The sequence below is a fragment of the Cyprinus carpio genome, chromosome A9 (assembly GCF_018340385.1).
Source record: "Cyprinus carpio isolate SPL01 chromosome A9, ASM1834038v1, whole genome shotgun sequence".
Lineage (NCBI taxonomy): Eukaryota > Metazoa > Chordata > Actinopteri > Cypriniformes > Cyprinidae > Cyprinus > Cyprinus carpio.
Window position 1 is genome coordinate 23,963,952 of NC_056580.1, and position 14,751 is coordinate 23,978,702.

The window sequence follows — 14,751 nt, forward strand, 5'->3', positions numbered from 1 at the left end:
ATTTTGTAGCAGCTCCTGTGACCTGGATTAAGTGCACTTGACATTTATAAATTGACTTTCTCCCAAGCTAAGTGTGTACATCCATTCAAATATTTACAAAAACCATCCACACTCTGTCTTTATAACATCAAGGGTCTTCCAGCTTAGTTCTAGCAATCACTGGGCCTCATTCATGGAACACAAGTAGCATGAATTTCTCTGTAAATTCTTCTAAAGTAAGAATGGGTTTGTAAACCTGTTTATGTTTTGTGCATATTCACACATTTCTGGGTGAAAGTTCATTCTGCTATTATTTAACTCTTTCCCTGGCATTGACGAGTTATCTCGTCTTTTAGAGGACAACGCTTCCCCGCCAAAGAAGAGTTTTTACGGCTTTTTTCCTCTGGTTATACACTCGGGGGCGCTGTTACACATCTTCTGAACGAGTACAAAATCTCCCGAACAAAAACACACGTGAACCGGATGGAGAAACGAGCGATCTCTTATGGAAACAGATGCATATTAAAAATAATGCGATCATCAGCAATAGACAGCATATAAATGAAAACTGCATAATGTTACGGAGTACAATAATGTTCGAGGAAGTGGTATATGTCTGTGCAGGATTTGGAGGCGTTGGATTTATGTTTATAAATTTAAGCGATTTACTGGATTTATGCTTTCCTTAATCATACTGAATATTATCCAGTTGTAGTTTTTGATAAAAATGCGATTTTGCTCAAAACTATAAATTTTTATGAAACCTACCTATATTCAAGTGTTTAAAAAAAAAAGAATGCTTTAAGCTAGAATAAAACAGATTTTATTTATTTATTTATTTATTTTTAAGTAGAGGCTCTGATCTTTATTTTGGAGTATTACATATTCAAATATTTATACAGCAAAATATACTGGAGGACATCACATTTTAGTGAAAATCATAAAAGTCGCTGGTGGTGGCTGGCAACTTTTGCTGGCAGGGAAAGAGTTAATCACCCTCATATCGATCCAAACCTGTATGCATTTCTTTCTTCTGTAAAACACAAAAGATGATATTTCAAAGAATATTGGGGTCCAGACAACATTGGATTAAAATACACAGGCATTTTTCAAAATATAGAGTCACAAATAAATGTAAAAATCCAGTTGTTAAAAGTCTGGAACTGTCACTTGGAAATGAGCTCCATTGATTGGAAAAAAAAAAAATTCTGGAATTCGAATCAAAGTCCAAAAACAAATCTGAAATTAATTCTTTGATTTACACTTTCTATTTAAAAGTTTGGGCATTGTTTATTATTATTATTATTATTATTATTTTCTGAAGAAAGTCTCTTTTGTTCAACAAGTCAGGATTTATTTGACCAAAAATACAGTAAAACATTAATATTGTGACATACTGTTAAAATCATTCTTACAGTAGATGCTGATTTAGTATTCAAGAATAATTTCTTATTATTTTCAGTGTTGAAAATGCTTAATATTTATGTGGAAACCATAATCAATTTAGAAATACTAATAGATATTAATTGTAACATTATAAATATCCTTACTGTCACTTTTGTTCAGTTTAATGCATCATTGTATTAATGTATTATTTTATTCATTATAAAAATATTATGAAAAATCTTACTGACCCCAAAATTTTGAACAGCAGTGTAGACAGATATTATCATAATTTATGAAAAATGTATGCCAGCATGGTTTGCCAAATTATTTACATATGAATTCTTTCTGTTTGTTTTACATGAAATGTACCAATACTGCAATTTACTTGAGAATAGTTCTACAAACATTTTACACAGAAATTTGTTCTGTTTGTGTTTCATGAACAAAGCCCAATTAGAGTATATGATATTCTTCAGTAAATAGTCAGAACCATACACAATTTATTAATAGCTATGTTGCAAAAATGTCTTTGCAATAAGAGCAGGACACGAACAAGCAAACAAAAAAGGCTTGCATATGCAATAAGCACCAGTAAGCCTTTCTGCTGATATTTGCAAATATGAGCTGTCAGCAATATCAGTGCATTACCCTACAGCTGTCTGCGTATCCTCCCGTTCAGTGCTCATGTACTGTACAAGAAACCTGTCAAAGACATAGACACCTACACATTGTAACAGCTTATTGTATGAAAGTACACAGCTAATCTTGTATGGAGCTTATTTTCTAATGCACACATGCTTTGACTTTGTAGTTTTCACAGGCTGGCTGATGCAATAAACAGACTGGCCTCAGATGGGGTATCACTGTCAGAAATGTATTTGCTTTTCTATTTCTTATAGTTTTTTTTTTTTTTTTTTTTTAATGCTGTGGTGATTTATTAAAGTTTTTTATTAAAATCTTTTTTTTGTTATGTTGTAGTGATTATTATAAGGATGTTATAAGAAATTTTTTAAAAGATTCTTTTTTTGTAGTAGTACTTGTTTTTTTTAAAAACTGCTGATGGGTAGATAGTTCAGAAAACCTGTTTGGAAACAGTCATTATATCTGAAATTCTTGGTTTGGTGCTGCTAAATGTGTATGTGCATGTAGTTGTGCATGCAACAAATTTGGTCTTGCACTGACAATTTCAAATGATTCAGCCAATTATGCAATACAAGCATTATTAGTGCCAACTACTGTTGTTTTTCCGATGCCCGGAGGTCCCTGCCACAAAACCTCTGCTCACAAACTCCCTCAATGCATGAAGTCATACGGCAATTATGACATACTCTTTTCCTTAACTTCAGCCTTTAAAATAATTTTAAGCACAATAACAATCTTACTTTGATGAAAAAACATGCCAAATGTTAAAGCCTGATTATTAGCCAATTTCGACTCTTCAGTTCTTTATCTTAGAGCACAGATAAAAGAGTTTTTGTCCAGCTTATAAAATGCATTTTCATTTTAAACACACACACACACGCACATGCACACACACACACACTTCCCCCCTACTCAAAGCTCAATACATCAGAAGACTTTTAGCAGAACATGCCTTGATCTGAACTCCCACTGGTAATCCATCTTCCAAATAACTACTTTTAAAAAGACAGAAGAATTAGCTCTGTTTTCTTAGGGATGGGAATTGCAAAGACTTGACTGACTCTGATTTTAGTTCATTAACGATCACATTACTGATTTTTTTAGTCCTTTTAAAGAAACGCCCATCCTTATTATTAATCCTAACCATAAATCTTTAGACAAAAATACTAAACAAAAATGAAACTTCTTGGTAATATAAAGTTTTTATTTACAATAAAAGAGCTCATTTAAAAACTCTTAATTTTCCTATAGCAATGTAGATTCAGCAGTCCAGCACTGTTTTACAACAATAGTAGTGTATTTGTAAAAGGCAATGACTAAAAAGTATTTTTACCAAACATACATAATCCACCAATCGTGGCAAGCGAGAAGGTAGGATCTACAGAGAACGTTTAAAACGATATATAATGTATGAGGCCTCTAGAGAAAACATCAATAGGAAAACAAAGCCAAAACCCAGACATTTTAGGCATTTTACCCTAGTACCAGTATTAATGGAACTGATTTTTTCTTAAACCTACACAAAAAGTTCACAAAAACATCTACAGATCACAATGCAGTGAAACATTCCTATTTCCATATTTAAAGATAACATTTAAGTGTCACAATGCAGTGAAACATTCCTTTTTTCATGATTTTTATTATCTGCTCACATGTTTTATTAAGATATGTCTGTGAGGTATTATGATGATTTGTAGTATGTGTATGATACAACATCTCTAAAAAAAAAACCAGAACAGTTACTTACACTGCCATTCAAAAGTCCCTTATGTTCACCAAAGCTGCACATATTTAATAATAAAAAAAAAAAAAGCATTGGGAGTATTATTGGGAGTAAAATATAAAATAATTTAATATATTTTAATATGTAATTTATTTCTGTGATGGCAAAGCTGAATTTTCAGCAGTCTTCAGTGTCACATGATCCTTCAGAAATAATATACAAACAAAAATATGAACTAGAAATATAATGGTAACAGTGCAAAAATACAAAAAACAAAAATATGATACCGATGGGGACATCTACCATCTTAATACCAGGTGTGAACAGGAAATTTGAGACTAGGATCTCCTTATCGTGCTGGGTAACGTTAGTCAAGCAACGACACAACAGTTCAACAGAGACACGTGTTGCAGGGGTGTGACGGCTGCAAAGACACAGCATATATATAAGAGACTATAAAGCTTTAATGAGATGTGCTGGTTATCTGCCATATTGGCGTGTTCTCACATAAGGGCTGTAGGTCCCTGGAGGGAAGCCACCACTTCACCTAATGTCACATCACAGCAGAACACACCTTCAGATCAGGTAACTTCAAATGAAATGGCCGGGGCTTCTCTGTTACGCTGAGCGCAAATGGAGATAAAACAGCTCATTTACAGGAGATAAGGGAAACCTAAGAGTGTACGCCAGCCATTTCTTTAATGCACTCTTCAAAAGAACACACAACCTTCAAAACACACACCTTGTAAAGAAAAATTACATCATTACATCAGACAATGTAATGTAACTGAAAAAAGACAAAGCTGCCAGAGAACAAAAAGTTTCAGTATAAACAGGTTTTGTGTATTTGTAAAAGGCAGTACAGTGAAAACCTGAAAAATTCAGCTTCAATTTTCCCACATTCACAGAGTTTATTCAGGCCACATCTGCAAGAATTTATTTTAATAGCTAAACAGAGGGCCAAGATTTCTGAGTCAAAATATGAAACAAAAACACCATATCAAACCAAAAACAATTTATAGAATTGTCAGCTGCCTGTAGGCCTTGCCTGAAATGTAATTACGGCATTAAAAAAGTTGCATTCTACAGAAAATGGGAGCATGTTTAGTCCGTGGAAAGCACATAAAATATAATGCCGAAAATATTAATGGAAAGGTAATTTATATGAGGCATTTCAGAGGCTGGAGTTGAACTATAAACTTGCACAAGGTCAGTAAATTGCATGGTGGAGTTGAACAGTTAAAGACTGTAATTATACGCCTGGCAAAGTTTTAAAACATAATGGACACAAATGCCATTTAAGGTTTGGCTTTTACACACATTGATCTGAGCCATTAATTAGTGCTAATCCATAGTGATTTAGGGAACATGTAATGCATGTGAGTGTGTCCATTTATACCCATTAGCCCAGCGGCATTGGTGACGCTCACTAGCAAGTCACATTCGCGATGCCTGATGATGTGAAGTTTAAAATACTTAGTGTGACAGCAGTTACACGACCGTTTACAAGTCTCTCATGCTCACCAAAGATAGAGTAAAATTGTGAAATATTATTAAAATTTAAAATAATTTAAAATAACTTTTTTATTTTAAAATGTAATTTATTCCTGTGTTGGAAAGCTGAATTTTCAGCAGCCATTATTCCAATCTTCAGTGTCACATGAACAAATCATGAAATCATCAGAAATCATTCTTATACGCTGATTAGTTACTAAAGAAACATTTCCTATTATAATTAATACTGAAAACAGTTTAAAGGGATTGTTCACCCAAAAATGGAAATTACCCCATACTAATATGTTTATTTAAATAAACATAGTAAAACAACATTCTAATATGCTATAAATTAGGTAAAGAACTACATAAATATGATTTTACTGAAAATAAAAAATCTATGTGCCAGACTGTGATTTTAAGATCCAAACGAATCTGAATATCATTGTTATTTTACACTACTATGGGAATATTTCACAGAACAAGCAGGGAGGAATATCACAGCCTATTTATCACATCTGTTTATGGTGTATTTTCACCGAAAGTGCCCATTAGACACTTCACAGTGGCACACTTGGACTCATTATGGAAACAGAAGCACTGAGTGGAACAACACATCCTCGGCCAAGTCGTGGTCTAATGGTTAGAGAGTTTGACTCCTAACCCTAAGGTTGTGGGTTCGAGTCTCAGGCCGGCAATACCACGACTTAGGTGCCCTTGAGTAAGGCACCGAACCCCCAACCCCCCCGGGCGCCGCAGCATAAATGGCTGCCCACTGCTCCGGGTGTGTGTTCACGGTGTGTGTGTGTGTTCACTGCTGTGTGTGTGCACTTTGGGTGGGTTAAATGCAGAGCACGAATTCTGAGTATGGGTCACCATACTTGGCTGTGTGTCATGTCACTTTTTTAGTTACACAACGTTTTTTCCCCTCTGGCAACATGATTGGATGACACAGTGAGTCCAGAGCGTGCACTAAATATGGGATTAAATTACATCACTGGACTGTGGCAAAATGAAGAGGAGTAATAAAGCCACAGATAAAGTTTGTAGCTTCCAAGGGTGATGGCTAATCTACATGAGCAAGCTGTGAGACTGATACGAGACACTGTGCCTGTGTATAATGTGAGTGAATCTCTGTTCCCCTGGAACATAAAATAGTAACAGCACAGCACTTGACAAACACGGCAACTTCAGGCCTGCAGAGAACGAAGGTAAACGTGGGACACAGGCTGATTTGTTCTGACACGCCAACCAGACCATCACTTTCACTTAAACAAGATGTGCTTTGGACTGGGCCTGCAGATGAACATCTCCAGGGAGCAAGGAGAGCAGGAGAGACAGCTCTATCGGTGGAGATCGCAATGTGGCAACACATGCACACAGAATTAGCATCAAAGAGCTCAGCGGTCTGGGGAACATCCGTTGACACTTCTGCTCGCCCCATGCTTGCTCAGATGCGCCGCTTAATCTTTAAATCATTGTTCAAATAGGCGATTGCAATAGGAAACTATTTTAAATGGTCGTAAGAAGTGCAGTCATTGCACTTTACACTTTATTGTGCTTGTTTGGAGTGCGAGAGGGAGGGGAAGATGATAACAGGAAGCTGAGACAAGTTAATCCCTAGCAGTCGCTTCAGTTCAGAAGCCCGTTGGCTGTGCTGGAAAACACTGGTTTCAAACTTGATAGCAATCAAGCAATTATGCACCGCAGGAGGGAAGAACAGGCAGGCTGGGACACCCAGCAGCCGCCCCACTGAGACAACAGGACCATGTCTGCCTTTGCTCAGAAGTCCAAAGGGGTTCCCTGGGCTCCTGTGCTTACATTCCTACCTGTTTGTCATGATAAAGATGAAAAAGACCTGGAGGAGACAAAACAGATGCACAATGGTGTCTCCTGTGTCTGTTTTCCACTCTGAGAGAAACCTTTTCTCAATTGCCGCTCGCAGTGGGAGCCCTCTGTCAGCCAGGGCTTATTGCCACCCTGTGCCATTCATCTTAAATTAAATAGCTTAATCAATGCCAAGACAGAGTGGAACAACATGGCAGTACAGTAAGTAATTACCCCTCTCCCATAGAGAACAACACAACACAAACCTCTGCCAGTGGACTCTGCTCAGAGCCACACAACTGTGCATGCACTCATAAACACAATGGTACGGTTTAGTGCAAACATTGAGATTTTACTGCTCTGCCAGAGAGTAAACAATGCCACATTTTATTTGGGACATTATGCATGAAAAGGAAAATCTATTACTCATTACAAAAGCAAGGAAAATCATAAACAGCAGCTGAGTGACAAGTGACAAACCAACAAACTGATGTCAGTTGTAATATATATATTACACACACACACACACACACACAGTATTTTCTCTGCTGAAAAAAAAAAAAAAAAAAAAAAAAAAAAAAAATATAAATAATATATATATATATATATATATATATATATATATATATATATATATATATATATACACACACACATATATATATATATATATATATACATACATATATAAACATATTTATAGGTTTTAATTTAATACAAATTTTAATACATTTTAAAATGTAATTTGTTATTTAGTGACCATAAGAAACTTATTACAAATTTGTGTTCCATCTTTTGTGTAAATGCAGAGAAGCAAATTAAGTGATTTTGATTTTTGGGTGACTTAACCCTTTAAGTGGTTTTAGACTGAAGTCTTTCTGAAGATTCAGCGGAAATAATCTCTTCAAATGAGTCCTTCATAGAACGATTAATTCACGAAACTGACCACAATGTTGCAGTAGTGTATAATCAGTAATGGCAGGGCAAAATCAAGATGTGTTGCCAATTTATTGTCTTTTTTCTCACAGTCTTTTGCTTTCTTATTCAATTCAATCTGCAAGCTCAGAAACAGGGTTTTGAAAAATTCAGAATGAAGAGAATTTGCTTGCTTTTGAAATGTATGAGTTAAATTGAAAATATCACAACCCACAGGAAGTTGAACTGGAATAACATGAATTGTAATTCAACAAATCTTCAAACTTCAAGGCTTTTTATATTGTTTTCAAAGCTTTCAATCAAACTTTTAAGTTTTATAAATTCCTTTGAATGTGAATTGATCAATTCATTTCCTTGCATTCATATTTGAATTGGAATCTATTTCGAAACTGACTTGGAATTTAAAACGCATTCTCAATTCAGTTTCAAATGGCACCCAACCCAGTTCACAAGTTTTTTTTTGGCCATGATTCATGACACAGGAATCATTCAGAGTTAATAAAACCAAACATTGTTAAAATCATTTCAAACTATTCCATTTATTTTTTTATTTTTTATAAAATGAAACCGCTCTTAATAAGAAATGATTCTTGATTCCCCACCCTATGTAAATACTTTGCATATTCAACTAACAACATCAAAAATGTATTTTGAAGGCATACTTGGGTATCTGTGCTGAATTGCTGTGTGTATAATGGGCTCAATGACTAAGGGTAAGGGACTAACAGTCAACACAGGTAAAGGAAGTTAATGAGATGAAAACAGCAAACATAGCAACTGATTTAATGAAACGATTCAAATGATCCGGCATGCATCTCGTTGAAAATGGCTAAGAAGTGTTAATTAAAAGCTGGCTGAGGGAACTGGTAGCATCACGTCTGCTAAAATTATCATACATTAGTGCACTTACCTTGTTTTGTATGATTAATGAAGAGCGTTGCCACTTGCACCCTAAACGGCTGTACTGGGCTAATTTTAATCAGCCATCAGCATGCAGAGCGAAACAGCTCTATAACAGCCACTTTTACATAGGCAGAACTAGAATGGGCTAAGATCACTTCTCTTTCCATATTTAAGAGAAAAGGGTACACTGGAAGGAGATGCTGCACATGCACACACCAAAGACAAACATTTACACGTCCTCATATAAACACACACGATTAACCAGAGAAAAGTTTGCTTTTTTATACTCACATCTGAATTAAAGCGGAGCTGACAGATGTTGCAAGAAATAACTTGCTTTTTCTTGGGAGGAATGGAGACTCCAAATGTGTGGTTGATTACTGCTTTCTGGACAGGGTCCATCTGGAAGACAAAGAGCAGAGGAACACTTGAGGAATCTCACCAGAAGCTTGAGATGCTGGCGTGGACTAGAGTCTGTTCATTAGTCTGATGCGAAAGGGGTTTTCTGAAGTGAATGTGCACTAAAAAAAATGTTCAGTTCACAATAAGTATAAAGGTAATCTGTATAATTTGTGGATCTGAACTGCTATGAATTTATTTAAAGTTTTGGATCTTTTCATGTTTTTTTTCTTTCTTTTTAATAAATACTTTTATCCAGCAAAGATGACATAAACTAATCAAAAGTGACAGTAAATAAATTTATAGTGTTACAAAATGCTGTTCTTTTAAACTTTCTATTCATCAAAGAAAACCATAAAACATATATTACAGTATCAATTTGTGTAGGATCATGTGACACTGAAGACTGGAGTAATGGCTGCTGATTCAGCTTTGCCATACAGAAATAAATTACATTTTAAAATATATTAAAACAGAAAACATTTAAATTCTTAAGTTCATTTAAATTCTAATCATATTTCACCATATTAATGTTTTAATGTATTTGTGATCAAATAAAACCAGGCTTGTTGAGCTTCCTTCAAAAACATAAAACATCTCACTGCCCACAAACTTAATTTAAAGTGGGCTGTTTGATTCCATATGTATTTTTTTAATTGACTTTCTGATTTCAATTCTGGATTTGTTTTATTTATTTTTTTATTTTTTAAACCAGTGGAGATGATTTTCTTTACTGTATTCATGATCAAATAAATGCAGTCCTGGTATGCTTAAAAATTTATTTTATATGCTTCGGGTTAGTTCTAAAAAGCCTGTTTCACCACAATTAATTTCATATTTCATATAACTGTACCCTATGCACCATTTAGGGCTAAATAGGGTACAGAGGTATACTTTTTGAAAAGGTGTAACTGCAGCAACAGCTTTTGTCCCTTTTTACTAGTACAAGATTACTGAGGAATACAGGATCACATGACGGCATAAACCAACCATCTAAACAAACAAACACAGGAAATGTGTGACAGAAACTTGTATCATAAAATTTGGAGAAAATATTCCTCCTTGCAAACCTTACAATTCGGATTTGGAGTCCAAGTCAACTGACTATTAGTCAGTTAGTTGAGTAACAATGATTTTACGAACTAGATTTGAGTTTCCATCTCTGCTCAACAGCTGCTTCTATTGCAATACATCGACAGGATGCAAGCGCCTGTGTTTTGTGCACATAAAGGTTTGGTGGTAAATTCAAAGTGACAAAAACATGAATAAAACAGTAAAGCTGGCATCTTCTTGTCCCGACTCATTACTTATTATGGTGGTACACAGCTGCTGCTGGCACTCACAATGCAGTCACATTGATGAACACACCAAAAAGTATCATTTGTAAAGAGACCTAGAAAATGAACAAACTATGAAATCAGCATTAGAAAAGAGAGTTAGTGAGATGTGTATAAGACACACGCTGAGTGTCCTCCACATTAGTCAGTATCCATGACCCTGAACGCTAGGTGGAAATGAGAGCAATAAGGATCGCAAGCTGCAGGCAAGACAGCTGTGTAATGGTGACAATCAATGGCAGCCTTGCTGGTCTCCTGGGCTCCACCTGATAGAAATAGATACTCGGATTACTGAACCAAGGAGGATGAAGAAAGGAAAGCAAATGTGATCTCTGCCACATCAGCACAGGAGAGCATCCAAGCACCTCTGTGGACTTGATCACTTGCAGCTTCTGAACTTCTGCCAGCTAGTTATCCTTCATTCAAACAAATTAAATGAAATTCAAGCAAAGAAAAGCCTTTTATAAACCTTTACAAATATGCCCTCATTTTCTCCAATTAAATCCTGAATGCTTTTAATGTAACAGTAAAATGATACAACAAATACACTTTACTACTGCAATCCAGGAATAGCTCAGCGTAGGTTTGGTTTTAACATTCACAGGCATGTTTTAAAATCAGATGAATATTTTCATCTAAACAGTGAAAGAGTGTTCAAACTCAGAAAGTTGTTCTTTACACTCTCAGAAAAAAAAGCTACAAAAGCTGTCACTGGGGCGGTACCTTTTCAAAAGTTAAATATTAATAACATTTAAATAAAAAAAGTGGAAATGTGATGTCATTGACATGCCTTACATGTCATAAGCAAAGTTGTCAGTAAGATTTTTAAATATATTTCAAAGAAATCTCTTATGCTCACCTAGGCTGCATTTATTTGATCAAAAAAAAAAAAAAAACAGTAAAACAGTGATACTGTACAATATTATTACCTTTTAAAAGAACTATTGGCAACCTGCATTTTAGCAGCCATTACTCCAGTCTTTCAGGCTGATTTGCTGCTATGGAAACATTTATTATTATCAATGCTGAAAACAGTTGTGGTGGATATTTTTGTGGAAATCATGATACATTTTGTTTTCAACATTCTATGATGAATAGAACGTTAAAAATTACAACAGCATTTATTTTATATGGGAATATTTTGTAACATTATAAATTAATTTACTGCTACGTACTGACCCCAAACTGAACAATTTTGTAAATAAAATGGAGAATGAGGCTTCAGAGCTTTATTTTCAGTGAATACCTAACAACTCTAACAGCAAGTAGTGCCCCTGTTAATTTATATTTATAGATAAAATAATTTAACCAATAAAAATATGCCAGAAACATGCAATGCTTAAATTACATACAATTACAGCAGCAATAATGATAAGGACTATATTCAGTAGTTTCTAACTGTGGTAGGGACATGTTTCCATTCATATGGTATCCTAAATCTATGCTCATGGATCTGAGAATTTAATAAGACAAGAAAATAAACGGACAGAATTTAACAAGCTCTAAACTATGTGCTGTGCAGCATCCAACAGGATTACGCACAGTGTTTCACTACTTCTCAAAGCCGTGCATGAAACCCTGACTTCTGAGTTTGCCTCCAAGTCATTTAACCATTTCACACACTCACTACAGCCATCTCTCCAAGCAGGAAAGCATTTTACAGCTCACTTAATAGACAGTCATATTTAACTTGAGACACAATCCTGGCATATTTTACCTGGAGCAAATGGAGAGTGTCCATAGCGCACTTTTGAATGGAATCACAAGCGAAAGATAGACGAGCGGAGACAGAGATGGATAGAGACGTGGTGTGGCGTGTGCTCCAGCAGCGATGCAGTGTAGGTCTGTTCTCACAGCAACACCTTGCTCTCTCTCTCCATCTCTCAAACACACACGCACGCTCGCTGTCACCCTGCCTGCCTTCTGATCCTTGCATCTCAGGCTGATTAGTTCTGAATAACTGATGAGCTTGGGTAAACAGGAGTCAACTCTACATGGAGAATTCTGTTCACTCCTGATAAGAGTTCATATGAACTCGGTACATTAAGTATTTACGACAGTTACCCTTCAAGCTGGATGGATTACAACCAAAGCCTTGACTTTATTTAACTAAAATGGATGTTTTGCATGAATTCCTTGTTAACCAGCTAGATGTTTCGTTTAATGTCATCTCAAGCCCTGTTCACAGAGACAGCAATTAAATCACAGGATCACTGAAAGACTGAAAGTCCCTGCACTGTTGGTTTCTAGCACTGATAGCTTTATCAATGGATAGTAGCCAATTTCTTATTTCTTTTGTAAATTTTGAGTGAATTTTATATATATATATATATCTGTGTGTGTGTGTGTGTGTGTGTGTGTGTGTGTGACTGTGTGTGTGCGTGTGCTTGTTTTTATACATGCGTGCAGTGCACACACATACACATATTTTTTTGGAACATGCTATCATGCTTGCTACAAAGATGTAAATTATGTCATCAACAACCGTTCACTTACTCGAGTTAAGCTTGATTTCTATTGGACTAATTATGATTTTGCATAAACCAGACCACCTATACCACCTTTTCAAGCAGACTTGCGGTTGCATTTTGCTGATGCCATTTTATCCTTGGATAAGAGTGCTATTCTCTCTATTTGATTATGGGGACAGTAGAGTGGACTAGCAGCCATCCATACATGACCTCTGCGGGTCACTAATGCAGTTCCTCACCGCTCCACTGCCAACTCTACAAACCACAGCACAGAAAATGTCCCCAACCACCTCCAAACATCCTTTTTTTTAAAGAACCCAAAGTCCATAGTTGCAGTCTGTCAGTTCTCTGACACGCTACCTGTTCTGCCTGATGCTGAACAGGTGTAATCTGTAATTAAAATCTCGCTCTCCCACCACAACAAACACAACAGCTATCAGTGCAGGGAAGTTACAGGCTAAACATATAATGACTGCGGTGTTCGTATATGGCAAAAAAATAGCTCATGAATATTAATTAGTTTGTACTGACATTGCTCTGAGATTACAAATCTGAAATGTCAACAATATGATTTTAAATTAAATGGACAACAAGTTTTTAAATGTCAAACATCAAAATACTATGAAATCAAAAATTAATAAATGTAAAATGTTAAACCATCAGAACTGCATATACAGTAGTACATTGAATGTAGGGCACATGAAATCCTTTTTTATTCATTCATTCATTCATTCCCTCCCAAATTCTGTGTTTTCAGTTTGAATATTTCTGGGTTCTGGGTTAATTGTTTAATTATATTTTAAAAATCAAAATTGATGTTTAATCATTTGAATTCATAAAACTGAGAAAAAAAAAATTATTACACTTTTAACAATAATAGTGCCCTATGAAATGTGTTTTTATATAATAATTTATTACAATTGTATAATAATAGTGACCTATAAAATGTGTTTTTTCAGAAGTTTATGATTTAATACAAATTTACTATCAAAAATGGTGGTAAATAAATGAACACAACATTTTTTTATGCAGAAAATGTTTGATCTGTCAAGATTCAGCACTTCTTGTGTATGATTTTCTCACATTTATGTCTCTGTTCAAGCATATTCTGACTCTTCCCTCATCTGCCTTTTTTTATGCAAAATAAACAACAACTTTTACTGTTTGAAATAATAACCGGTACTAAAAAAAGAGCAAATTACAGCCTATATCAGAAATGTGCTTTTATTCTGAGCCAGGAGAGGTTGTCTATTTTAAGGCCATGAGAATGAGAACAACATCACTGTCTCCATCAATAACAGTTTACCTCCCATAAAAACATAGATGATGATGTCACACTCTGTGGGCGGATTTACCTGTCAATCAGGCATTGTTAATCACATTAGCTTCAGTGGAAGTGAAGAGATTTCAGTCACTGTCAAATGAATTTAAATGACATTTCCCTAGTCATTCACCTCCATTATGACATAATTAAAAATCTAACAAGTAAACAAACATGAAATTTGAAAAGTAATATCATCTAGAAAGAGTGCACTCATACAGATCACCTGTAATGCCAAGAAAGCAAACAACTGAAAAAGCAGATTGATTGATTGATTGATATAAATGCAAATCTTATACTACTCTCTTCAATCTGTTGCTAAGCCATGACATT

The 14,751-nt window shown here is 35.2% G+C and overlaps 1 protein-coding gene across 5 annotated transcripts in view; it reads right to left on the minus strand.

Annotated features, from left to right (window-relative positions):
- Positions 1-14,751, minus strand: part of LOC109105329 (zinc finger protein 385B-like) — a 117,327-nt gene that overhangs the window by 10,197 nt on the left and 92,379 nt on the right. For all 5 annotated transcript variants that reach the window (XM_042764197.1, XM_042764195.1, XM_042764196.1 and 2 more), the window contains one exon: positions 9,182-9,292. In XM_042764197.1, coding sequence (XP_042620131.1) covers positions 9,182-9,292 — 111 coding nt within the window. The remainder of the gene's footprint in view (positions 1-9,181; positions 9,293-14,751) is intronic.